Source organism: Neodiprion pinetum, chromosome 1 (genome assembly GCF_021155775.2).
Source record: "Neodiprion pinetum isolate iyNeoPine1 chromosome 1, iyNeoPine1.2, whole genome shotgun sequence".
NCBI lineage: Eukaryota > Metazoa > Arthropoda > Insecta > Hymenoptera > Diprionidae > Neodiprion > Neodiprion pinetum.
Genome location: NC_060232.1, coordinates 41232076 through 41258117, shown reverse-complemented (window position 1 = coordinate 41258117; position 26042 = coordinate 41232076). Strand labels below are relative to the sequence as shown.

Below are 26042 nucleotides of genomic sequence, written 5' to 3'. Positions count from 1 at the left end.
CCCGCGAGTCTTTGATTCGAAGGTCTCTTACTCAACGGAGTGAAATCGGCAAAGTCACCTCCGCCTGATCCCGTGCACCTCTCGTGCTACCTTGCGCCTCGGCCCAGAGGCACTTTACGTAATACACACGAGGAAGAACGTAGTACAATAGGTATACGCAGGGTTAAATCAATGATGCGGCGGCTGCGCGCCGTAGAAATCGCACATAGCGACGCGGGTCCGGGTACCGGGGCTGCTTGTCGCCCCGTTCCTTTCCTCCAGAAAAATCTACCTTCCGCCACCGTATCACCCCCGCACAGCCCTCAGCCCTCTGTACCCCGTATAGCTGGACCGCGCCCTGCGCCCCGCGACCTGCCGAACGACGACGACGACGACGTAGACCACCGCTACGTATCAGCGTAACGTAGTACGTAGTAAAAGGACTGCGCCAGCGCAAGTCCAAGGTTCGCCTCCAAGATGATTGTGTTTCTCGACCGTGTTTCTCTACGAATAAGGCAAGGGAATGCGTGAATACTCATGGAATTGTATTCTCGAATATATCGTGTGTTAACGGAGGCACGTGAAACCAATATCATACGGGACGGGAATCGTCAGTTTTTGCTTAAACGAACAAGAAGTGTCACTGGGAGCTGTTTGTCGCCGAAGTCAACGTCACATCCGAATTAATCGCCTAAGGAAACGAAAAAATTACCCGAATAACGTTCGATGTCGTTTAGAATTTTTTAAACTGTTTAGTGTGCTTTCGCGTAGCTTAGCCAATTTTCAACAATATTTTCATCGTGACTGAGAGCGATTGATCGCGTGTAATTTATATTCGCAAGGGGAGTGACTTCCATTTGTGTTTCGTTTTTCTTCGCCGATAAAACCCAGATATACGGATTTCCACCCAACGTGCACGGTCCGCGGGCAGCAAAATTCGATGTTTTCAAACGTTGGACTACATACTCGTTTCAACGCTGTTGCGGACAGTTTGAATCTTCATCCGGACCTCTCTATATAGCGTTCTTACGGAGTGATAACGAGAGTTCCTGCGGAATCAAAACCAGCTTCGACTACCCGCCGTGCCCTGAGAGCCCTAGATGTGAAGAGGGCTGGTCGCCGGTCCGATTTCATGATAAAGACAATAGAAAAGGCAGCACGAGTGAAAACTGGTGTCATAAAGTGCAAAGATTCGAGTGCGACAAATGTGCAATAATAATAAGAATAGTACCACTAATTGTGGTGGAGCACTCTGAAGAAATAAAAATCACAATCGTTGAGCGGTTCGTCAAGGCGGTGTGTCGATATACTCTCGTACGTTGACAAAAATATGTGAACCAAGTCGAGGCATAAACCCGAGATCCAGTTTCATCATTTAAATCGAGAACCGGGCAAAAGTGACTAGAAAAATAATAATTATACCTGCTATTCGGATTCGCGACGAAAATAATTGACGATACGTTGAGATAGTTTGTACTGCATGTTTTACAATTCATATTCTTCGGCTTCGACGTGAACGCTATCAATTTCTACCCGGTGTAATATTATTAAATCTCAATCAGTATCTCAATCAAAATGGCTTTCGCTTGCGTAAAAATTCTGTGTTTTGGTGTAATCCTTCTGCTGAGAGCAGAAACTTCCCGCCAACAAGAAGAAGATATTCCTCACAACGAGTTAGTATACCCTTTACGCAAATCTATCTATATCTATAGGCATAGTTATAGATAACGCACACGTGCATGATGCAATTTACACGTAATTCTCGATGACTAGGAATACGGATTACATAACGGTACTACGGGTTTCGCGGGCGGGGGGAGGGGGGCGTGAAATTTTTGGCAGCGGGGGACAGAAAATTTTCTGCCAAAATTTGTTTGCGTACACACTTTCATCGAAGAAGATGGAAATTTTTTTTCAGGTCACACATACTATCAATCCAAATCTTGTACGAAATAAACTTTTCATTACTTCCGTTTTAGTTATTTCAAAAACGTAAAGCTCGGTATTACTTAAATTTTACTCGAGTCCCCCTCGTTTTTCTGTAGTTGCGCGACATCACCGTACTTTGTTTGAAGCGAGGATTGCCCTCCATCGGTGTAATTTAACGTAAATTGTACGTGTCTCTCCCACATCCAACTGGCATTTTTACCTACACGCATAGATGTATGTATACATAAATAATTGGCCGAAACAAGCGAGTGTAGTACAATAACATCGTTTGCATCGCCATAAAAATTTTCCGATAATTCTACTATTTTTTTACATTTCTTCTACCATCGTCTATCGACCAATTATACATATACCTATATCAACCGATGCATAACTCGATGTACATAGCTGGCACATAAATACGGCGACTTAAAGACGTTCAGTTATATCAATAATATAACATATGAACAATTTGTGCTGGAAAAAAATTGTAAAAAAAAATTATAACAACGGGTAGCGTGTTATGGATGATATTTTAGCTCAAGTTCAAATGCCGCTCTGTAGAGATATCATGTGTGTTCACATTGCATTCCGGTGTACATTGTGCGCGTTCATCTTAATGCAGTTTGATGTATAGCTAAATATGATATTAATAACTCAATAATTTCCTCTCTACCCTAAATCAATTTTGATTCTGAGATTTGGTACGAATGTAACAATGCGAGACAAATCTTTATATTCGTAAGTTTAAATGAAATCGTAATGCGCTATCGTAGTCAAAAGGTGTGAAACGTAATTGACTTAAAAAGGTATAACGCAAATGAGAAAAAAATAACATCGTTGAGTCCAGTATCCAAGAATTATAAGTGACATGTCGGTACCGTGACATCTTACGAAGACCCTCCGTTCATATCATATAACCGTAGATTAATTAACACAAATTTATAGACGATTTATTATTCCATTTACAATTAATCACAGTCCAGTTTGGAAAACACTAAAAGCGAACTAAGAACGAAATTTCAGAACGGGTGGGTTACTAATTGATTATTCTCAGTTTTTGAATTAGACATGTCATCTGTCTTTGCAGCGTCTCAGACGAGTCGTCAACATATCCCCTGACGCAGATTCAATACAAATTTGCAAAGTGAATTGAATTCATGCGGGACTTCTGGTGATCAGTCACTAAAGCCGATTTTACCTACTTTTTGTACACAATGTCACTTTTGGTCACATTTTCCGGATTTTCATACACTTTCTGCTTTTTCTGCCGTTTTTATACAGAAGACTTGATTAGAGTTCAGAATTAGCCTAATTTAAAATTGCAAATCGCAAAAATTCCTCCTCAACTAAACTTAATATTTGTTGCAAGTGGATTTTCTTTTCGAATTTAGGACCAAAGCGCGCAACTTCACAACACGATAGGTATAGGTATAAGGCAATTAGGAGCAAGTTGACATATGCGAAAATTGACGTTACTTTTTTGAGGCCTTTAGACGTAGAGCATCTCTCGTGAAATTTGTACGTCTAAATCGTCATCATGTTCAATTTCATCTGCTATTTTAAATGATTTTTGGCTACCAGACTTTTCGTGTGACTTCTACGGTTTGATTTTCAGTTAATTCGACAGTTTGAAAAGTTCTGATTTTGTGACGAACATCGAGACACTATATTGCGAGGTCTCAAAACTTTTGTTACTTTCTGTAATAAATAATACGTCTCACTTTTTTCTCACTGTCAGTGTGGAAGAACGTAAATACACTCGTGAAAAAAATTAACGAGCCCCTTCCCTCCCGCTTTTGCTGTAGAAAGATCCAACTTTGAAACGCAGAAACTTTGCGTAAAATGCAAGTAGAAAGTTGAATCGAAAACGATTTTAAAACTGCAAATCTTGGCTTCAAGTTCCATCACATTTAGTCTATATGCATTTTTTGTAGAGTAATTCTATCTTTAAGTCACCCATGCCAAATTTTTAAATTGAACCTTCGACTTTGCACCGTTAACGCAAACAACAGAACTGTTCTTCAAATTTTCAAGATAGCCCGGAGTTGCAGATTGGCGTTTTCCATTCAAAATCATTTTTTCAATATTGTCTGTGGTGCGAATTGAGGGTCGTTTATGCCCGAGCGGCAGGGAATACAGTGCGACTGGGTTTAACTGGGATGAGGGCTCTTGATTGAGGTGTTGAAAGTGAACATGGGTCTTGTAAGTGAAATAGGACTTGGTGACTCATTGATTATAAACGTAGGAATGCGTGGTGACGATCCTAATTAGAGAGTCGCAAAGATTAGCGCATAGATCGAGAGGTAAAGACGAGGTGCACAGTTTAGAAGGTATAAGACGGGAAGTGACTTGGGGTGAGCGGAACGATGCGGGAGTGAGTGCAGAAAGCAGAGTCCATGACCAGAGTTCTGGGAACAAGAGGCTATAGTCGGGTGTGCATAGGATGCCCTAGGGATTGTTTACAATTAATCTGGCGTAATAATACATACACCTATGTAGCTTCCAGGTAATAGAGACCAAGAATGAGTTGTGAGTGCGAAATAGCGATGAGCACGTAACATCTGTGATTGTTACTCATTCGGTTATCCAATATCAAAACAAATAGTGTGCGAAAACTTTGATCATAGGTATAATGAGTGAAAAAAACTTTGGGCAATCTTAATACCGGAAGTAGCGTTTGTACTTCAATATCTCCGGTATTAATGAACGTGGGAAGAATTTTAGAACAGGGCTTTGAAGTAAAACTGTTCTATTCCTCAAGATTGTACGACCGGGAAACACGCTCGGTATTTTTGTGGAAGCTGTGTCGCGGTGAGTTTAAATCTCGATCGCTGAATTTCAAGAGCCATCTTGGGCAGTTGTCAAATCTGCAGCTGGCATTGCGGATCATTTTCTGTTCAATATTCAGAAAAGCAGCATTTCGAGGTTCAAGCTCGTTTATTTTCAAATTTCCATAAAATGATTTTTTGACTTGTTAAGCAGGATCAAAGATTTTGAGAAATTATTTCTTTTGATATTGGATAACTTGGCGAGGAACAATCTCGAACAATATTTAAAAAATCACCTTGAAGGGAGATCTCCAAGCTACTAAACGGTCATGTAGAAAATCTAAAAAAAAATTCTGTTAAACACGTATGACCGCGCGAAGTCGAAGGTGCGGTATACAAATTCGATACGAGGTGCTTAAAGATGGGATTACGCGAGAAAAAAGTCGGGCGAGTCTAACCTTCAGGCGCGGTTCAAGTGAAACCTCGTTGCCATCGATATAAGATTGTCTTGTGACCGAAGAAGGATAAGTGTCTTTAGAATGTTATAATGAAATATTATATTTAGGACTTCGCATTCCAAATCAACACACTACTAAGATAGGCAGGCATACAATAGGTTGGTGTAATTGTACTAAAATTGCTAATGCGATAATTCCAACTAGTCATCTTCAAATTGTATTATATGTTTGAATTTATAACGTAATATCTGCTGCCTCTTCCCGCCTCGTCCGATATGAGAAAAAACATTGCACGAGATTTCAGGTGTAATGCCCCATTACGCAGTCTCTCTATATACAGTGAATTTTAATTAGTTCCAAACAATTTTCACGCGATGACCTTTCCCATCATTATGTCAACCACTTTGAATAAATGCATTTTTTCCCTTGGAGGTTTTCCTTTGCAAGTGGTCAGGCATACCTTTATTCATTTTGTAATTTCTGAGTGCAGCTGATGCATAAATGTAGAGGGATTTCGTTAAGCTCTTGGTCACTGATTGGGTAATTATTTTATATGTATAGGTTGTCCCATGTTCATGTATGCCGTATACGATGCTGTCCAAAAGACATCACACGGGCTTAGATCGTCTTCGAGGTAGCTCGCAATCAGTCGTTTACGTACGGTCGGATTTAACGGGTACCAGATCTGGGACGCATTCGTACCTATAATAATATCGAATTCAAACTTTTTTCTGCCCAAAGTATACTTTGTACAACTTTTGTTGAAAATGAATTTCGAAGCAGATACGATCCTTCGTGCGTGGGGACTTGGGTAACGTTGTTGCTTAATCGGCTATTGCAGGTTTCTTATACCGTCTCCGTCAGCAATCGCCAATGGAAATCGTAAGATTCCGAGTCGTGTGGCTGGTTTTTCAATTGTATGTAGTACAACGGAATCATCGACATGTGTCTCCTTGTTGTCACCACCAATTTCCGGATAAACATAAGTGCATGAGCTGCGTCTTGTTTTCATGTAATAGTCGAAATTTGCATAAATTTTTTCGCAAACTGCGCGGCTTAGGAATACGAGTATGTTTGTCATGCGCGTGAATCCTTTGAAGAACACTCATCACGCGAATCCTTGCCGTATCTCTAGAAATAGAGTGTTTCGCAGTTTCTTCTCTCTGTCCTTCTCGCATTTTATAGATGCATACGGGATTTACGGACAAATCTCTTCTGCCGTGGATAATCTCGCTGCTTGCGAAAGAAGGGCCGGGCAAGGGTCCGGAATCATTTCGGTATTGCCGGCCATTTGTGACCGCGTAACGTGCAAACATCTGCGGATAAGTGTGTGCCGTTTACCTACCTATATCTAATTGTATGCGCAAATATGTATGACATTATAACATACGTATATACGCGGCATGTAGGGATGTTACAACCGTTGCCGTTTGTAGGAACTGTATAAGGACCGTGCGTGATGCTTCTGATACAACGCAATTGTATCGGTTGTTTGAGTTTCGAGTTGAAATCGCAGTTACGCGTCGGTATCTCGACTCGAAACTCATAGAGTTTACCCCGGTGGCCGGTATAAAGTAAATAGCGTATCTATTTGGGTATCTACACAGTTGTTATAACGCAAGAGGTGCGCGTACCTTTGTTACGCTGCTAGGTATGTATGTACCTACAAGTTGTAGGTTCACCTACTGACAGTTGCGTGCCAGCTTTTGCCGATGCTCGCAACTCTGATCCTAGGACTTCCAAGAACTCGGAAAACTCCTACGCTTGTAGTACGTGACGTAGAAATACTTGGGCTAAGGGCCATAAGATATTCGATGAGCTAAATGGGCCAAGTGGATAGACATACCTATATTGCCTTAAACAGAATTCGAAACTGCGCGTTTCTTCCGAATATCCTTGTAAGTCACGACTTGTGTGAAAATTTTCAATGGCTGAAGACGAATGACGGTTCTTTGGCCTGTAGGAAATAACCGTTGCTAAGAATTAGTGATTGCAAAATGTTATTCTCAATACAAGCCAGAGCTACGTGTAAAGTGTTTGTAGACTATACTCGTACTTTTGGTAGAAACGAAACGCAATTTTTAATTGCCCTACCGTATCGGTACGCCAAGCTAATAATTCTGTTTTTCCAGAAACACTCTATACGCTCTTCGGTTCCGAAGTGTTCCGCATTCTTCTGAAAGGATATCGAAATTCATATTTCTTTTCTACCAGCGAAATATGAATGACCGAGAGTAATAATAAAATACAGCGTGCAAAGATTTAAATCATTTGCCGGATAGTACATTCGCAAAATGTTATACCAACTTGTCGATGTCTGCGTTCCAGCTAATGATGATTAATATTCTCCTAAATAATATGCACTCGCAGTATTTCACACAGGTTCGTTATTCTGTTATAGAGTCAAGAACTGGGCGCTAAAATTTGGCGTGGATCTTTGGGAGTTTGGTAGACAGGTGACAAAGATGAATGAAATACAACGGGTAAGTTAAAAATCGATTTCGACAACTTCTTTTCTACGCCACGCCGACCAGCGTACATATCGTGTATGATTGCAAAAGAGGTGCCCAAGCGATAACTTAAAAGTGTATGGATGTGAAAGACAGTGCGAGTAAAGTAAAATGATTAAAAAATTAAGAATATTCATGTAATAAACATTCGGACACACGTGTTGTGTCTCTAACTTCTGAGGCAAGACTATGTTCACAAAAATGTCAATTGATGCAGCATTCTTGTAGGTAGTTTATTTATTTATAATATGCATTTATCTCAAAAATGATATACTCCCCGTCTTTAAATATACAGGGTGCTAGCTTACCTTCGTACCAACATTTGTTACACGTACAGAAGGAAAATTGACAATTGTCGGAAACGAGATTGAGTCAGGTGGGTACCCACCTGTAAACTTCCGCTCAATAACATAGTGCGTAAAATTGAGACAATTGAAAACCTTGGTGTAGAAAATCGAGCATTTCGCATGTAGTTGTACTCATATGTACATCTACGTCGTTTTACTGCAATTTTGTGCGAGAAGTTATCGAGAAGGCCTTTTTAACATACTGCAGCTGATTATAATATTCCCACCGTTGTAGTCTCTCCTTGTTTTTGCCTCGATTCTCTTTAAAAATTGCTGACTCTCAGTTTCTGCATGTACAATAATCCAGATGTAGGAGCGCTACCGTGATGAAAAAAAATAAAAAATACAAAACTTAATTTACTTGACGATCGAGTCCGAACTTTAATTTTTTCCAATTTTTCGTTAGGCTAAAATCGTAAATATTGTGTATTTGGCTAAATTGTGCTACCAAGACCTTTTATAGACACTTGGCAGTCAAAAATTTCGTAACATAAAAATTTGACGTAAAGTTTTAGCGAGTTGCCTGATCGTACCCTTTTAATGATATTCATAACCTGCACTGGTTACCAACTGGGAGCACTTTTTTGAGGGCACGGGGATTGCGATTTTTGAGAAAATCTTATTGTCTGCATACTATATCGGCAAGCGTCCGGACTGCCATTCTATAAAGAAACAAGATACTAACAATATGGTTTTGTGCGTATTAAACGGACGGTATATGCGTACGTCTGTGGGTCGTTCTAATCATTCCAGCAATTGGATATGCTACTTATATTAAATCGTTGGTCCAAAGACCAAACGAACACTTACATAGATGCTGTTACGAAGGTACCCTCTCACGCTGTATATTTAAAGAAGATAATTTAGGCCCTTAAAAAGCAACGCATGTCATGATTAATTGAATTACTGATTGTCAATTGCTGCGTCAATCACTGCGATTGGAGAAACAGTAAATCTCACAACTTTAAGACGAGTGGACGTATTTCTAAAACACACACGATTTTATCGGTGAACCTTTACTTACAATTAAACGTTGTTACTTTTCTAACAATATGTAGCCAACAACTAGCGGAGGGGTAACTCGGCGAAAAGGCAGAGTATGCGGTACTTTGCACAGTGCAGATAACAAATGTGCAGGTATACGAAAGAGTACAGCCCGCGATCCGCCATAGGTACAACCGAAGTCCTGTAAAGTGACACTTGCGTTCACGCGTGTAGAAGTTTCTACAGGCATAACGATCCTTGCATAAGAATAGGCGACAGTTGAGCTGAGCTATACGTATGTAGAGCAACCGACGACAACGTCGAATGCAGCGGCCTGGGGAGAGCGGAGGGGTAGTTCGTCATCCGTCATCGTTAGCGGTCTCTCGGCTGTCGGTAGCACGTCTGCGAAGCGCCCCTGTTGTACCACCCTTCCTATACCTGTCGTATCTATCTAGGCACGGGGTAGGGATACACTCGCAGGGTGTACCGTCGTCGCGTCGGTACGTACTTCATGCGTTGGAAATTACTTGGAAATAGTAATAATTACGGTTCGTTGCAAATTGTACGTATACGTACAACGCAGGGTTATTAATTAATTATGCATGCATCTATGGGACATTCCATGCGATGCTGTAGCGTCACATTTAGGATATTTTATTAATTTCGCCTGGTAACGGTCTGTCACGAGTGAGGTTTGTCTGCCAAATATCTTTGCAAATTACGATGAATTCCTCGGGCAATTAGTATTGCAACATTCGTATATGTTTATTTTCTTTGTTTTAATTTATCAGATATCGTACTACCCGCCCTATCGCAAATAATTTCAAATCGAATGTTCTCTCGAATAGGCACGATAGGTGTAGAGACAGCCGGTTTCGTGTCTCGGGAAGTACAAAAATTTGTTTGCTGGAACTGGGAACAACTCAATGAATTCGGCATAACATGAATAATCGTTATTGTAGGTATGAAAATTCGACACCCCGAAGACTTTGTCAGAATGCAAGATTTCTAAAAGGTTTTTCAAAATGGCGAGAAAAGTGGTGAAACTCCACGAAATTAATATTTTTAGGGGCGACGAAAACGCTTCCTGCGCATACTTACAATTCAAATGGCTATTCAGACAATTGCCTACAGCTGCGGATTGGTAAACTTTGCGACAAGTAGGTATCTATCTACTCATCTTGGATTGATTGTCGGACAGAAGCCGCCGTTCAAGTGGTAGGCTCTCTCACGCTCACTCGGAAAAACGCGACGCAGTGATAGCGGACTACAGAGATAATATAAAAATTCTTACGATTGCAAAAGATTTCACCTTTTAGGTATGAAAATTTGACTACATATGACTACAGAAAAATTTCATGACTGCCTTGATTACAAAAAACCAGCACTCATATGCGATCATCTGTAATCATCAGTGATTTTGTTTTTACTTTTCAAATTTCACATTATCAAGGTTTTCAAGATTTCATGATTACTGCAATCACAATGATTACGATATGATTAGTATTTAAAAAATGTCTCCTTGGTGGCAGGCACTTTCGTGAGTACAACGTGATTACAGTGATTGCAAAATGACTAAAGTAAGGAGTAACACAATGACTGCTTTGGTGGCTAACCCCTGGCCACCCTTAGTCTAGTAACAATTTCATCCGTGAATCTTCGGCGGAAATTTTTCTTATCGCGAATCTTTTTACAAGCTCACCGAAGACTTATTGTTAGTGCAGCTATTGCGAAATCGTTTTCCAATTTTCATCTGTCGGCAGATTTTCTAATGTTTCTGATGCATAATATTTCACTGATACGTAAAATTTCTGCCGTTACTTCGAAAGAGCAAACTCATTGCAGTCTTCCACCACGTTCTTCTTATTATGCCATCTGCTTGAAAAAGTGGGTAATATCTACCGAAGTGCTTCAACGCATCTTGTACTGCAGAATTTGCCGTCAGGTTCTCATTCAAATTATGACGCAGACGGTTAGTGATTTTTGGTCTTTACTACAGATCGTTGCTAGGGCGATGATAACTGATTTGAAAAATCCAGAGTTCTCTCTCTGATGTCTCTGCGTTGAAAATTGAAAAAAAAAAACAAAGAAAAAAAAACAAGTGCCGAAAGGGTAGTTTGTCTGCTCGAGGTGACAAAGTATCGGGTTCTTGACGTTGGACCAATGACTTATGAGCTCCTCTAATTTGAAAGCTGCCAGGTCTCATGATCGTGAGTGGTGACTGAGCATGAGGATGGATAAGAAAGATAATTTTACTACTCAACTAGTCAATATCCAGTACTTGAGAATTTATCTCTAGCTGATACTTTTCGTCGCTTCGTTACTGCAATAAATTTTATTCCTTGCCTACAGAAATATCACGAAGTGGAGGCTGACGTGGCACGGAAGGACGGGCTTCTCTTGATCCGAGAAATGGCAGCAGAAGTGAAAAACATGATGGATTTCAAAATGAATGCCGTCATGGTGAGTGGTCATTTTCACTAATTCACACAAAACTTAAAACCAGTTAAATCTGCGTGTTTTTGCCAATAGTCCGGGCACGCCAGTGCAGCACTTATCTCACTGAACGAAATGATCAGGTCTACAGGGTACATGTTCTACAGAATATCTTTCTAGAGAATATTTCTCTGCAATAAATAACCCTTTGCCAACCATCTGAAATCGCGAATGCGAATGAAATTTCATCCATCCCTCGTTGATTAAAAAACTTCAATTTCACGATGATAACACAGTTCGTAGTTGAATTGCAATTAATAAAATTGTATTGTCACGTATAAAATTACTATATAACGTCATTGAATTATCCCGTGTCCCAGCCAACAATCTCGCCGTTTGACCTAATGAGCCACCACGTGAGTCACACCCCTTAAATGCCGACCACCCTTACTGTCGAAAAAATGGGCATTTTCTAGAAAATCATTAACGTTTTAATATTGAACGCAATGTTTCTCTGCCAGATCATAAGGTTGTTTTGAACTTGTAATATACCCTAAAATCTTGGCGTTGCAGCCGATCTCAGTAATGGCACCTGAAACACTGACTGACAGCTAGACTGCGGAATGCTGCCCCCGGAAAAAAAACTGACGAATTTGTCGTTCACGATACGTGTCATACTAATAAAGCGTACCAGCGTTTTGAAATTGTGTTTGAAATTAGGGAAAAGGTGGCAGGCGATAAAAATACCTATACTTCTGATACGAAGGGCAATACGGGGATGACCAGGGTAGGCGCCCTAAAGGGCTCAAGAAGAAGAATAAGGGCTGTGGACTGCGAGGTACGACGGTCGTAGAGACGCCCAGCGTCGCGCCGGCCGCGTCTCAAGACCACCGCCAATCAATACTCTCCATTTTCGCTTGTGTTTATACATACCTAGACACGACGCGCACAAACACACGTGGGCGTATACCTGACGTTTGTGTACTTGTAGGCACTGTGCCTGCAAAGACAAGTTCAAAAACAAAGCTTATTTGTCAATACGTGTAAACAGGTACTCCTTGAATTCAGTTGATTGTGAGTAGGATGAAGGGAAACTTAAGACTAATTGTAAGTCGGGCAGGAGGTACACGATTTATTGGCGCCTTTTTATAAGATTCTGGATTCGATATGGAACAAGAGTGTCTGGCACGGATCTGTGAGGAAATGGTAAATCTCCAACGAGACGCGACCTGATGGTGACACGAAGCAATTTGGGTGGAGTGGGGAATGCTTCGCTCAATTTTCATACTCTTAAAATGTAAAACGGGATTTAATAGCACATTGTAAGACATGCAGTATTGACCCTTATGAGTTACACACGCAATCTTTTCATGCTATCCCATTTACAGCACATTTTGTTCGGACTATAGTTCTTGCAAATCTGCGGGTACAAGGCCAACTTTAACTTGCTAATTTTAACAAAACTATTGAGAACGTGAATGAATTTGAACGTGAAACCTTTGCTGTTCTCAGCGTTAAAATTCCAAGCAGATTCCCCAAGGTTGGCGACCTATGAGGTGAATTTGGTAGAATTAATTGGTTTCAAAGTTCTTGAATCAAAGCGTTTCGACGTTAGACTGAACTATGGTAAAATGCGGGTGTCGCGTTCTTATTTACCTGTATTTAATGTATTCGTGTTAGTCGAACAATAAATTCGAATTACATTCGAATGTTACAGCGGATAATGGAGAGCGCGGAACAGGCGGCCGTCTCTGCCCCGAGGGACGTTGAGTCACCCCCTAAGTATTACTCTTCCCACCGTCTGAATATATTTACAAAGGATAAAAAAATTGCTCCCGGTTCTCAAGAAATGATCCTGACTCCCAGCCGTCACTTTGACCATTTGCCCGTAAACGTTAGCCTGTCCGCGGTGCTTTTGCCATTTGGCGTCAAAGATACCGGTAAGGATTCCTTTATATCTTAATGTTCATGTCGAATTATACGCATGTCATTTGTATCATATTATTCACGACCATGCACAACTTATAACGAGCATAACAATGCGACCGCGCCGGTAGTACCTTCGAGTATATTTTCATCATTCTCGACTTTGGTTCAAGACCCGGATGTCGCCGCTGGTATTCGATGGAGCGACTATCTGGATCCACTTTTCGCCAATAATTATGAGAGCGACCCGTCGCTTTCGTGGCAATACTTCGGAGCAACTTCCGGCTTCCTGCGTCGTTTTCCTGGTGGGTAGAAATTCCTCCTTTACGTTCAAGGGCCACAGAAGTGAATATGCCTTTAAAGTATACCTGTACAGGTATGAAGTTATTCACACAAACCACGGTATAAGATCGTCCGCTTACGCCTTACGCCCCAGGCTGGTGAAGTAACTTTTGGCTATGTCGTCAATAATTACCACCACATTTCTCGGGTCTCGGGTTATTGTATGTACATCATCTCCAATTGTACCATGCAACCGTATTGTGTTCGCCAATTTCGAGATACGATCTATTTGACGTCGAACGCGTAATTGTCTCGTAAAATACAGGGAATATTCGGTGAAGTAAGCGACTGATTGCACCCACCGTCAGAGATAAACCACCTTGCTTAATTGTTATCCGTGAGTACATTAAGGCACGGAGTCAGCTCGAGTCACCGGGTGACGGTCCGCTTTGCCGAGTATCCTTTAGTTATGGGTATAACGAGATCGGACGAATTCCAGCTATTTCGTGGCCACCTCTACCGACATCGACGCCGTCTCGATCATCGTCGGTGGTACGCGATGTATACGACTTTCGCAATTCCGGATGGTTCGTCGGAGGAGCAACGAGTTCTAAGGACGTAGCAATTCTCATCGACAACGGAGGTTACATGTCCGGAAAGAGGCGTGACCTCGCCGTAGCGACAGCCAAGGCCATTCTGGGGACCCTTGGCCCTGACGACTACGTGAACGTCTACCGTTATGCAGAGGGCGTGGACGAGACTGTTCTCTGCTTCAAGGACAGTATGGTCCAGGCCACACCTGAGAACGTCAGGGAGCTCAAGGTGGCCCTCGACGCGATGAAGCCGGAGGGAACAACCAACGCTTCCGCGGCCCTGAGCACGGCCTTTGAGATATTGCACAAGTACAACAGAACCGGCCAGGGTAGCCAGTGCAACCAGGCGATCATGATGATCACGTCCGACACTAACGACGTGCCGAAGGAACTTATCAAGAGATATAATTCACCGCACATGCCGGTAAGGATATTCGTCTATCTCGTTGGCGGAGAAAAGAGTCCCGGACTACGCGCAATGGCGTGTGCAAACAAAGGTAAACTCACTCCCCATCGGTCTATAGATAATAGATATACATTAATAACATTATACACTTGCCTATATAATTCACGATTATAAAAAAAAAAAGAAAAAAAAACTCACATCTACAATTCCGTGAATTCGTCCAACGGGGAAATCTGATCATTTGATCGTTGATCATTGAAATCATTTATAGGCTATTACGCCAGAGTTTCAAGTATGGATGAAATCGAGGAAAAAGTTTTCGAGTATATCAAGGTCCTGGCGAGACCTATGGTGTTGTATCAACACGATCATCCGATACACTGGACGTCCGTTTACGTTGGAGGAAAGGTATTTTCAATTGTTTCAACCTGAATTAGAACCGTGTAGTGAATTGTACATTTGAGACTTATGGGGTCTAGTGTAATGATCGAAACTTTACATTGATAACATATCATTCCGGTCTTTTCATGGATGCGTAACATGTCACAGGTGGCAAAGGTAGATCCACCTGTATACCCTAGGTAGCTACGATCTTACTTTTTGCGGACGACAATTGTTTGTTAAGCACCACACGTGGAGAAACCATGCCAAGCCGTTGGTTCCGGGTAGCACAAAAACCAACTTAATTCTCATTCATCTCTTATACGCAACCAATTACTTTGGTCAATAGACTTTCTCGAGAAAAAAATCGGCCATGAAAGTTGCATGCGCTTTCTGTGCACAGGCGGACTTTTATCTCATTATCTAATTTTCCTTTCCACGCATTCATTAAAAGATCTGGTATCGGATATAATTATATGGCACATTTGAGACGAAATCGCCGAGTTTTGAACCTCGGCATCATTTCTAATTTACAATTAGATGAAACCTTAGCGGCTATAGCAGTACATTTAACATTCCTACATCCTGTATTGTTTTTCCCATTTTTGTGTCAACGTCTTTCGGTCATGTCCAAAAGTTTGTGTTCAAAAATTTCAAGACATTTCTCAAAAATTGCATTCTTGCGTTCCTTAAGTTTTTTTTATAATAGTTACAATACCACAGTATCGCTGTGTTTATTCCGTTATTAGATCAGGAGCGTTGCAAATGAGGATAAGGTAAACATAACTAGTAGATGTGTTATGAAGTGGGATTGGCAATTGGAGTATACTTTGGAGAGAATGGAATGTAATGAACTGAATTGTTTGAAAGATCGGACTAAAGTATAAATTTTATATGTATTAGCCGAATGAGCGAAGAATCAAGTACCTGGGGCGAATGATGTATTGTTAAGAGATCGACTAGTTGCATTTTAGCCGGCGTTGTGCACAACTAGCAGTGTAGCGAGTAATCACCTTCCGACCAGCATATGGGAACTGAACCTGTTATTATAGATGAGGATGAAGACAAAATGCAAGGTGTAAGGGAATCGAATTGGCGGATCGTATGAACTGGAAGGCCTGATGTAATACAAAATAAAAAATGGACCAAAATTATCAAATCACGGTAGTGATATCGCATGATCGGCATAAAGAAATGTATTTCGAGAGAAATTTACATACGACTGTCTAGAAAATATTTGCATGTTCGTAAATCAAAAACGTTTGGCTGAAAATAAAGAAAAAAAAAAAAAAATAATAAATAAACCAACAACTGCAGGGGCCTAGAACATCTTACTATAGCCTAAAAAGGTTTACTATAAAATCGAACATGGTGGAATTCAAAACACGGAGATTTCGCAGGGTACGCCTCGTATACTGTATACAATTCTTTTCTTCTTTCCAAATGCAGAGCAACAGGTACGGCGAGGAAAGTAGCGGGCAGCTGATGGCTTCTGTGACGGCGCCCATATTGGACCGCCGTAACCATACGGTGAATATCCAAGTACAAAGTTGTTTCAATGCTTATAGCTGTATCACGGAAGAGAAAAAGAATCCTTTGATAAAGTAAATTACATAGGCGTATGCATTCGATATTAGGTATACAGAGCAAGTATCTATCTTTCTAGGTGAGGGTGGCCAATCTGTTAGGAATCGTAGGTACGGATGTTCCGGTCGAACAGATACAGAAGCTTGTGCCTCCGTATAAGGTTCGTATTATTTAGTTACGACTCCTTATAACACTGTGACGCATGACGTGACGACAGCAATAGACGAGGTGTGATATAACGACGTGAAAATATCATACGACGTTGCTTTATTTTCAGCTCGGCGTCAATGGCTATTCGTTCATTGTTGACAACAATGGTCGGATTTTGTACCACCCGGATTTGCGTCCCCTGGTGAGGTATTTTTATTTCCCCTGTATCTTGCAGAAGCTGTATCCCGTTCCTTGTATTCCTAACACGAGTGGTTTAATTACACGCAGCCAGGAAATATTGACGTAAGTTCATGAATATCATTCCTGACCGCAAGTCGATCATTAACAATAATTATGCTTATGTGTTACTTATACAATTTATTACATATATATATATATATATATATATATATTTAGAGCTTGGTTATTTTATTATTGAACACTCTGCACAAGCGTCTTGGATTAATATTCTGAATTTTTTTTACAAGGTACATCTATTTTTTTCAAATCCTCTATCCGCATAGAACGAGGTGTCGGGCGGCCAGGGAACTGACCGAAAACGTATCTGTGAATTATTAGGCATATTTTTAGCCCAAAATCTATAAAGTTTTCTCGCAATGGGGGAAATTAAATTCACGTGAGGGCAGTGTTACTTAAAAAAATTAGGGATAGGGAGTAGAATCTTGTACGGGCTCGTACCCACTGTGAGGAGAAAAAGTCGAAAAAATTACATTTACGAATCTAATTGTAAAACAACGTCCTCAAGTGACCCAAAGCGTCTTTGGCGAAAAATGTCGGACATTTCCCTCTTTTCTTTTAACAATATTTATTCATATCTGGGGACTATTATAGCCATTGAATCATAAAGAAGTGCTCTCATGCTCTACTCTCCTTCCTACTGCTCTTAAAACGATAATGATGGTAACCAGTCTCCTTGATAGTAATTAAATCCCGCGACAAAGTCGATACCTTTCAGATATATACTGGCCTACAGAATTTGTTTGCTCATTTGAGCGAAAGTTAACGATTACTTTGCTTCAGTACGATGAGACACTGAGGCCAAAGTACGTGAGCGTTGATTTATCGGAAGTCGAACTGGCGGAACACGAGGCGTCCTCCCATCCGCTGAACAACTCTCTGCTCTTGGACGTAAGTCATTATGTTGTCAATGGTTATAGTTTGATTTGCGACTGGCAATACCTATACATATGTAATGTCTATGGCGATTGGTAATAGAAACAACTATTTCTACAGCAGCGTATAACGTACAAGTATCAATGTATCATCGAGTTCTTCGATATCTCTAGTATTGTTTCTTCATTTTTTCTTTTTTGCGTTTCTAGCTGAGACACGATATGATTGATCAGAAGGAGGGAGAGACCGAATTCGCTGTGAAAATTCACTATGACGATATGGTAAGTATATCACATTATAAAAAGTTGAACTAAAGTTTCCTTATTTGGGAGAAACGAAATGAGAAGGGGCCAATAAAATACAATCGGTACAAATTTAGAATATGGAAGATACCGCAGTGATTGACATTTTTTTTCCTTGTTAATGCGACATAATACTCCTGCTTCTTTGGATATTTCGAAAAAAATAAGAGCGAACCCAATGCCGATGTGAAAAGGCGTGCCGCGTGCTGACAGTTAACACTTATCAGATATCTTCGTAACTATTCCAATACTTGATTTCTGTTCCAATAAACATTCACAGAAGAGGGTGACCTTGAGGAGGCACAAATATTTCTACATGCCGATCGAGGGTACACCATTTTCTCTGGGTCTCGCTTTGCCGGAGGGGTACGGGATGTACGAACTCCTCGCAGAGCAAGAAATCAAGCACGCTAAATTTAACGGTAAGATGAGATTGAAAAAAATTTTGTATTTACCATGATTTTTGTTTCGCTTTCCAAATCGGCAGAGTGAAAACTATAAGATAGATGTAGTGAATTTTCATAAATTAACGGCCGTTTCCTCCATCTACACATAATAACTTGGTAGATACTAATCACCGCACTGATCACGAGTTGACAATTGACAGGCTGCCCTTGTCCCACCCTGTAGAGTTTTACCGCCATCTACCATTGCCCATTGCAATAGAAATTATATGCCTCTCAAGCTACAAGATAATCGATTCTTCAACCACCCGACTCCGTATCGTTCAATTTACTAGGTCACTCAGTTTATAAGACGAAGCCAATGATTAACCTCCCGCCAAGTTCCCATTACTGTTTTTTCAAATAGTTGTAGAATATATACCGACTCTATTTCGAAAATATGGTTTTTTTTTTTTTTTTTATTGTTAGTCGTAAAGTGGTGTGAAACTTTTGGATTAATCATCTTTATTATCTGATCAACATTTCAGTTACCGACTTTTTCAAGGGGAATAACTGGAAGGTACACCCCGACTGGGTTTACTGCGAATATAACTCAGGGTCGAACAAATGGTTCGCCAGCCCCGAGGATAGGGTTTTTCATTTCTTAGACCGGACTCGCCGTCCTGGTTGGAAATGGATGTCGTTGAGACCCAGAAGCCCCAGCTCGCATCATAGACAAGCGAGTAAGCCGGACAAGGATTCGTACTATTGTGAGTATTATCACCGAGTAACATTATTCCGATTTGGTAAAATCTCAGTGAGCGTTATACCAACGAGAGATCGTGTTGGTGTATGTCCCTTCGTCGTATCAACCCTATCACTACCGTGCGTATGTAGAACACGTCGAGTAATAGTTCTGGAAGCGAGCACGATTTATTATTGGCGATGAAATTACATGTTTAATTCTCTACACATCTATTAGGCCGGTCTGTGCAATTGAATTGTTGCGCATGTTATACCTACTTATACGTATAATTACTGCTGGTTTCAGGTGACAAGACTTTGGTGCAGTCGTTGGTGCTGGACGCTTTGGTAACCGATGAGTTTGATAGAAAAAGTACACATTCTATGCGTAAAGATGATAAGCAAAGGTACGTCACCCTCATCGCACATAATGCGGATGCCATACTGTTTCCAGTTACGACAATTTTTCCGCACCTCATGCACTGGCACTCAATACGATATTAGAATTTTCGATTCGCTGTTCGACCGACTTTAATTTTGAGTTATTCCACGCTTAGCAGAACAGAAATATGATATGCATATTGTTGTTCAAATGATCTGTAAGTGGAAAAAAAAGTTATTTTGGATTCGCACGCATGACAGTAATTATATGGATGGAACTTTCTTGCGGTAGAAATTATAAGGATTTCGGTGAGAATCATTTTTCAATATGTCGAAGTGACATTCACGTATGTTCTTTGAACTTGTCAAATCCCACAAACCCCATAATTTTTATTTCCGTTTATTAAAAGCGGTGTTCATATAATTACCGTCACTCATATGAATCTAACATCATTTTTATTTTAAACAAGGGTCGTTTTACGGTTCCAGGTACCTGCTGGACGAATGTTTTGTATTACGTATGAAAAAATATGTTCGACCATGCCAAATATGGTGATCAACCGTGTAGGGGAATGACATTTTTTGTTTATTCAGATACACGAGTTACCACTTGCAAATGCAAATTGTCTTTGCGATTACTTGTTCAATCAATCAAAAAATATTTCTCTGGATCCGAGAATAAATTTTTTTGAGAAAGTTTAACAAATCGAATTGAATTTATTGCAAGGGAAATTAAGAAAAAAAAAAAATGTATACTCACATGCATTGCAACCGACAACAATTTCGTGACAAAAATATGATTGTGCTTATCTCTACTGAATATACTTATTCATGGTCACGAGTGATTTGACGATAATCCGATCACATTCGAGTCCTGTCCGAAGACCTGAAAGAATATACCGAAAGCGATTTATAATAATCAAATAACTTGGCGTAAGCGACCCAATCACGTTCTGCCTGACGTGGACTAACTCATATCGTATACATATGTTATTTGTTGTTTGGTTTTAACAATTGAAATTTTGTTTGAAAATTGTTTTCGGAAAACCACTCCAGAATTCGAATCGACGCCTCGTGGAATCATTCGCTATTTTCCATGGAAATTTGAACGTTAAATTAGTACATTTTTACGCTAATCATAATAATTGGAGATGCAAGTTTTGCAAAGGGTTGACCGTAATTGAAATTTATGATTACCGAGAAAAATTTTCAATATCTTATCCGTTATTAACACAAAGTATCGTAATAAAATCTATGGAGGATTGAGTAGTGAATTCGGAATCGGGCGAACTGTATGTTGGAAAGAGCTTGTAAATGCACCACTGCACAACACATTATGCCGATATGAATGTTTCATAATTTCATAATTCATCATTTTCTTTGAACATTCGTTTGGATCGAAGGTTTCATCCAAGATTTCATCGTCATCACTATTCTCATTACGATACTATTGCCCTCACTGAATTTTTCACTCAAAATCGTCATCAATATTATTATACCAATTATACCATCATCGTCGCATTACACCTACTATCGCCGCCACCACCACCATCATCATCATAATCATCATCACCATAATTACTGATTCTGTTGTTGCTGCCGCAGTTGTTGTTGTTGTTGTTGTTGTTGTTGTTATTATTATTACATTTTTATTTGTGTCTCCACCGCTAGCCCAATTGCCATACTGATGGCTCTACTGCACAGGTAATTTATTACACACGATTATATGATTAAAATTTGTGCACCTTCCTATCTGAATATACCAGTCATTGAAATACTGGATTTCGTTAACATTTGTATATGTAGTGTATGCATACAAATAAAGTATACGTATACTCGGATGGTATACGTGCATATGTGTGTATGTATAACTTATCAGAACGTATGATATTAACGTGTGGGCGTAAATGGTGTGCAACTGCAACGGGTTACCAACAGAAGTGTTTTGTTAATTGGTTTGTAAAGATCGTACCCGATCTTTATAGAAATGGAAGGATTTCATACATTTGATAACTTGCAAGAATGTACGAATAAGTGTTTAAGGAATGTTAACCTGACTTGCAAAGCGTAACTGTACCCATATAATATGCACACCCGGGCAACGAAACCTTATACGGCTGCTCAATTATGCAGTCGCCAAAGCTATTTCGTATCGAGTGAAATTTGAGAAAATCTACGATATACTTATGTGGCTAACTCACATATATATGCAATATCGATGCCACTGTTGGATGAGCGGCATGTTTACAAATGGTGTGAATTACACCTGTTATCTTCTCAAGATACGAACTAGTAAGGTATTGCAGGGTAACTGCCGCGCCCATTCCGTCTATCAGATGCTCTGCTGATTGAAATTTGAATCCCAATGCCCTGAGCTCTTTTCTTTTGATCACTGTGATATCGCGACGAGGTCAGCCACCCGGAAACTTAATATTCTTCTTGTATCGTGAATATTTACTATCGGACATCGCGCCTTATGCCACGATGATTTTCAAAAATCCGCCCGGGTTTATTACCACGAAGAAATCAATACTAATACATTGCAGGGGTAGTTACAGGGTGTCCAGCAACACGGGACTTGAAAATTCCCATAATTTTCCGATCATTTTATAAAAATTCCCGGAAATTCATTATATCACTTTCAGCTGTATAACTAATGAACATTAGTTGTTTTAAATAGTAATCTTTAAGTACGCCGGATACTTATTGTAAATAATATGCTCGTCGATGAACATAAATATCCGAATCAGTTGGATTTCCCGTAAAAATAAGTTGAGCATCCCTATGCCCTGCTTAAGACATGCATCTATGGCAGTTGTAGGCATATGAGATGTGGCGAGGAAATTGACGCGAAAAAAAAGGAAAAACTCTTACATAGCTTATATTTATTAATAATATAACTAGGTGAGTTATTATATAATATTTCGAAGATATGATTTTAATGCGACATGATTTAAGTAAGGGCTCTCATTATAATTATCAGACCTGGGACGAAAATTCACGCAAGTTCAATTTGACGAAAAAATTCCCGTATATTTTCCGCATTTTCAAGGTCACTTTCGAATTCCCGGTTTTCCAGGAATTCCCGGTCGCTGGACACCCTGTTACGTATAATGGAAGGTAATATTTATTTATACAATGAAAATTTCATTGCCTCATCGCGTAAAGTGACCGAGTTATTGAGACTAGCTACATTAGGACATAATATTGATGAAAGTACTGCTCGTTAATTTCGAAACAGGGTCGGGATTGACTCAGAAATGGTTTATAGGTCTGGACAAACTGATCCCACACGTAGCGCTTTTGACGTATCACTCCAGAAAAGGTACCTTTCCGCCTCATTGTCAGTCCATTTTGCACACAAGATCACGGCAAGCAGTGTTGTTCGACACGACATTATCCGGCTCGGATATTATTCGATATAACTTATAGTATACGTATGTGTTATTCAACACGGGTATTATTTTCCAGAAAAAAAAATAAAATTCATCCGGACGTCTGGATCAATTTTTGAATCGATGCGTCACCTTATCCGATATTTCTCCAAACAGGAACAACGTATTTCATCAATGTACGAGTTTTTCTTATTTCTTTTTGTTTTCGACGACATTGCTTCCGTCACACAAGTGTTGCAATAAGCTTGTGAAGAAAGCAAAATTGCCTTTTATCAAACAGTTGTTCCTGAACACGAACACCGTGAAATTATCTTTCGTTTCTGAAAAATCGGAGAGAAATATATGCCCTGCAGAATATTGGGAATACAACATATGTACGTACGTGCAATCGCGTACTAGTAGAATAACATCGCGTCGTATCAAATATCATTCGCGTCGACCGATACCTTTGGTGAATAATACCGTGTAGAAGATGGTGTTTGTTTCAGAGAAAAGCCCTGCGGAATGTTGTCATATCGAATAGTATGCATGCGTAAAATAAGTCCGTATTGAATAGTACGATGCGTCTGTGTGTAAAGTGGACTGAGGCGAATCGGTGCTCTTCTATATTCCATACAAGAAAATATTTTCTGGCCCGTATCCGGAATTGGTATGATATTCCGATGCATCTGACAATTGTTTAACAAGCAGCATACCCGAGGACAAGGAGTGGGTAATTTTGATGATACGTTATACGAATATTGTTGACCTCTCATCCGGATGCATGGAATTGCGATATTTATCTGTTGATACGATACTCCGAATTTCAGTTGAATTTTTCCTTCAATTGCGAATGAGTATGCAAGTGAATTTTGCCAATAAATACCACTTCCCATAATAATAAGGAATTTTGTAATTAGTGGTCAGTGAAAGGGTACGCGCGGGTCAGAGTTTAAGCGTGTACTTATGCGGTGGTTTCTGGAATGTCTCCAAGCAACGATGTACCCGTTGCAGAGAAATTTATTTTTACCGGCACACCGATTCACCATTAAAATTGACTTATATTATCACATCGAGTCCGTAATAATACTTGATGCTAATTATACTCGTATAAAATAAAACCCCGTTCAGGGTTACGTCGACACGTTTTATCCTCAAGGTGATGTGAATGTTTATTTCTGACGGTGTTTTCTTGTTTTGCAGCCAAGGAAAAGGTATGTTCGGAGTAACGCGCAGCTTTATCGCCACCCGTAGCGGACTGCTCCGATGGCACGAGCATCCGTCACAGGAGGATGTTCCGGCAGTCGAAGCTACAAACGAACCGTAACTATTCCTGATATATTATACATGCCTATACGCTGTCCATGGGGCAAACGCGGTAAAAACTCTCCTTTATAAGCGATTCAGAGCTTTGCCGGATAAGTTTATCATCACTTTCCCGTGATCCGCAGACACTTTGGCGACGTCCACAGGAGGGCTATGGATTCCTCCTGGTATAAGCGAGCCGTCGACCAGCACTCCGTCGAACCGGAAAGTTTTGTGTTCAGTGTGCCCTTCAACGCCGGTGAGTCAATTAAGTACCTACTTTTCTTCATCGTATACTACCTTGATTATACATATACTATAGGTATATTCCGTAACGAACATGTACGAACTGCATACAAGCTGAAATGATATACCGTACATTACTCAGGCGCAACTGGTTGATATACGAGTACTATAGCTATACACGTAATGGCGGAAACACCATGCAACAAATTTTTAAGTTGATCAATTTTTCAATAACCAAAGCCACTCTTTATCCCGCCGACGATAGAGGTGGCCAAGGATTTGTTTGTCGGTAGGGTTTAACAAAAATTCGGTCTTTTTATTCGCGTGGCGAATTAGTTCTCTGTGGTGAGAAGTATCGAACGATTGACCCAACGTAGGTAGGCACTCGCATGTTTCGCTCGTTAGGAGGACAAAAAGAAACACTTATTGAAGCAATAATGAACAAACCCCGCGAATCAAATGCCAACGAAACCGGCTTAGGGCACGCTTCCAACTCGATAAATCGAATTTTTCTATTTTGTATCCGGCAGCCGACGGTGCAAAATCATTGGTAACCGCAACGCACGCTGTATTCGTTGAACGAAAGGGCCACAGGGCTCCTGCGGCAGTGGTCGGTCTCCAGTTCCTACATTCATCGCTGGCATCTCACTTTATCAATATCACGTCGACGGTGAGTACGCTGTAATTTGACCTGTATATTTCACTAGCTGCGTATCTAACTTCTCTTGAAATTTTATTGTTTTTCACCCAACCAAAAGACTTATTTTGATTCCAAGCCCTACGCGGTACCGACTTTACAATAACAAAAAATAGTTCATGGTAGATCATAATGAAGTATTTCAGTTGAATTTGGATCTAATAATAATCCTTCTGTTTCTCTGTCGAAATGTTCAATTCACTTGCAAAACATTTTTTCCAATCAGCAAACAAATGTTCATATTTTTTCCGCATGCAATAAATATTTTACCAGTAAAACAAAGAAACTAAGCGCACGGCTAGAACCAGCCTTTCGCAAAGATCCATAACCACTCCTCGCATACTTACGTGCAATTTGCCTAAATTCATACCTATATTTTCATTCATCAAGAGAAATCAGGGCGCAAATTTTAGCGACGACTGTGAAATAAAAAATCCTTCCGATATCTTGGAAGGAGCGGATCGATTTCATTTGAACTCGGCCATCGTCATTCATTAAAGTCGTGTAAGAATAAAATTACGGGCACTTATAATACACGAATCGTTTTACAATCCGCAGTGTACAGCAATGACGGAGTGCAAAAAAACTTGCGCGTCTGAAGAACTGGACTGTTATATCCTAGACAACAATGGTTTTATTATTATAAGCGAAAGGCACGAGCACACTGGGAAATTCTTCGGTGAAATTGACGGAACAATCATGGACTCTCTGGTTCAAGATAGAATTTACAGGTGAAC

At 40.2% G+C, this 26042-nt stretch overlaps 1 protein-coding gene across 2 annotated transcripts in view; it reads left to right on the top strand.

The window, feature by feature from the left end:
* The first annotated feature begins 165 nt into the window (after positions 1–165).
* Positions 166–26042, top strand: part of stol (voltage-dependent calcium channel subunit stolid) — a 42467-nt gene continuing 16590 nt past the window's right edge. The window contains exons 1-21 of one of the 2 annotated variants that reach the window (XM_046626602.2): positions 166–1652; positions 7539–7620; positions 11331–11441; positions 13132–13354; positions 13514–13645; positions 14122–14712; positions 14893–15029; positions 16452–16532; positions 16669–16749; positions 16867–16941; positions 17028–17042; positions 17781–17888; positions 18083–18154; positions 18456–18597; positions 19107–19328; positions 19610–19709; positions 21355–21387; positions 24261–24380; positions 24509–24621; positions 25139–25278; positions 25864–26036. In XM_046626602.2, the coding sequence (XP_046482558.1) occupies positions 1555–1652; positions 7539–7620; positions 11331–11441; positions 13132–13354; positions 13514–13645; positions 14122–14712; positions 14893–15029; positions 16452–16532; positions 16669–16749; positions 16867–16941; positions 17028–17042; positions 17781–17888; positions 18083–18154; positions 18456–18597; positions 19107–19328; positions 19610–19709; positions 21355–21387; positions 24261–24380; positions 24509–24621; positions 25139–25278; positions 25864–26036 (2849 nt within the window). In that variant the 5' untranslated portion in view covers positions 166–1554. The remainder of the gene's footprint in view (positions 1653–7538; positions 7621–11330; positions 11442–13131; positions 13355–13513; positions 13646–14121; positions 14713–14892; positions 15030–16451; positions 16533–16668; positions 16750–16866; positions 16942–17027; positions 17043–17780; positions 17889–18082; positions 18155–18455; positions 18598–19106; positions 19329–19609; positions 19710–21354; positions 21388–24260; positions 24381–24508; positions 24622–25138; positions 25279–25863; positions 26037–26042) is intronic. The other variant, XM_046626610.2, reaches the window with a different exon arrangement.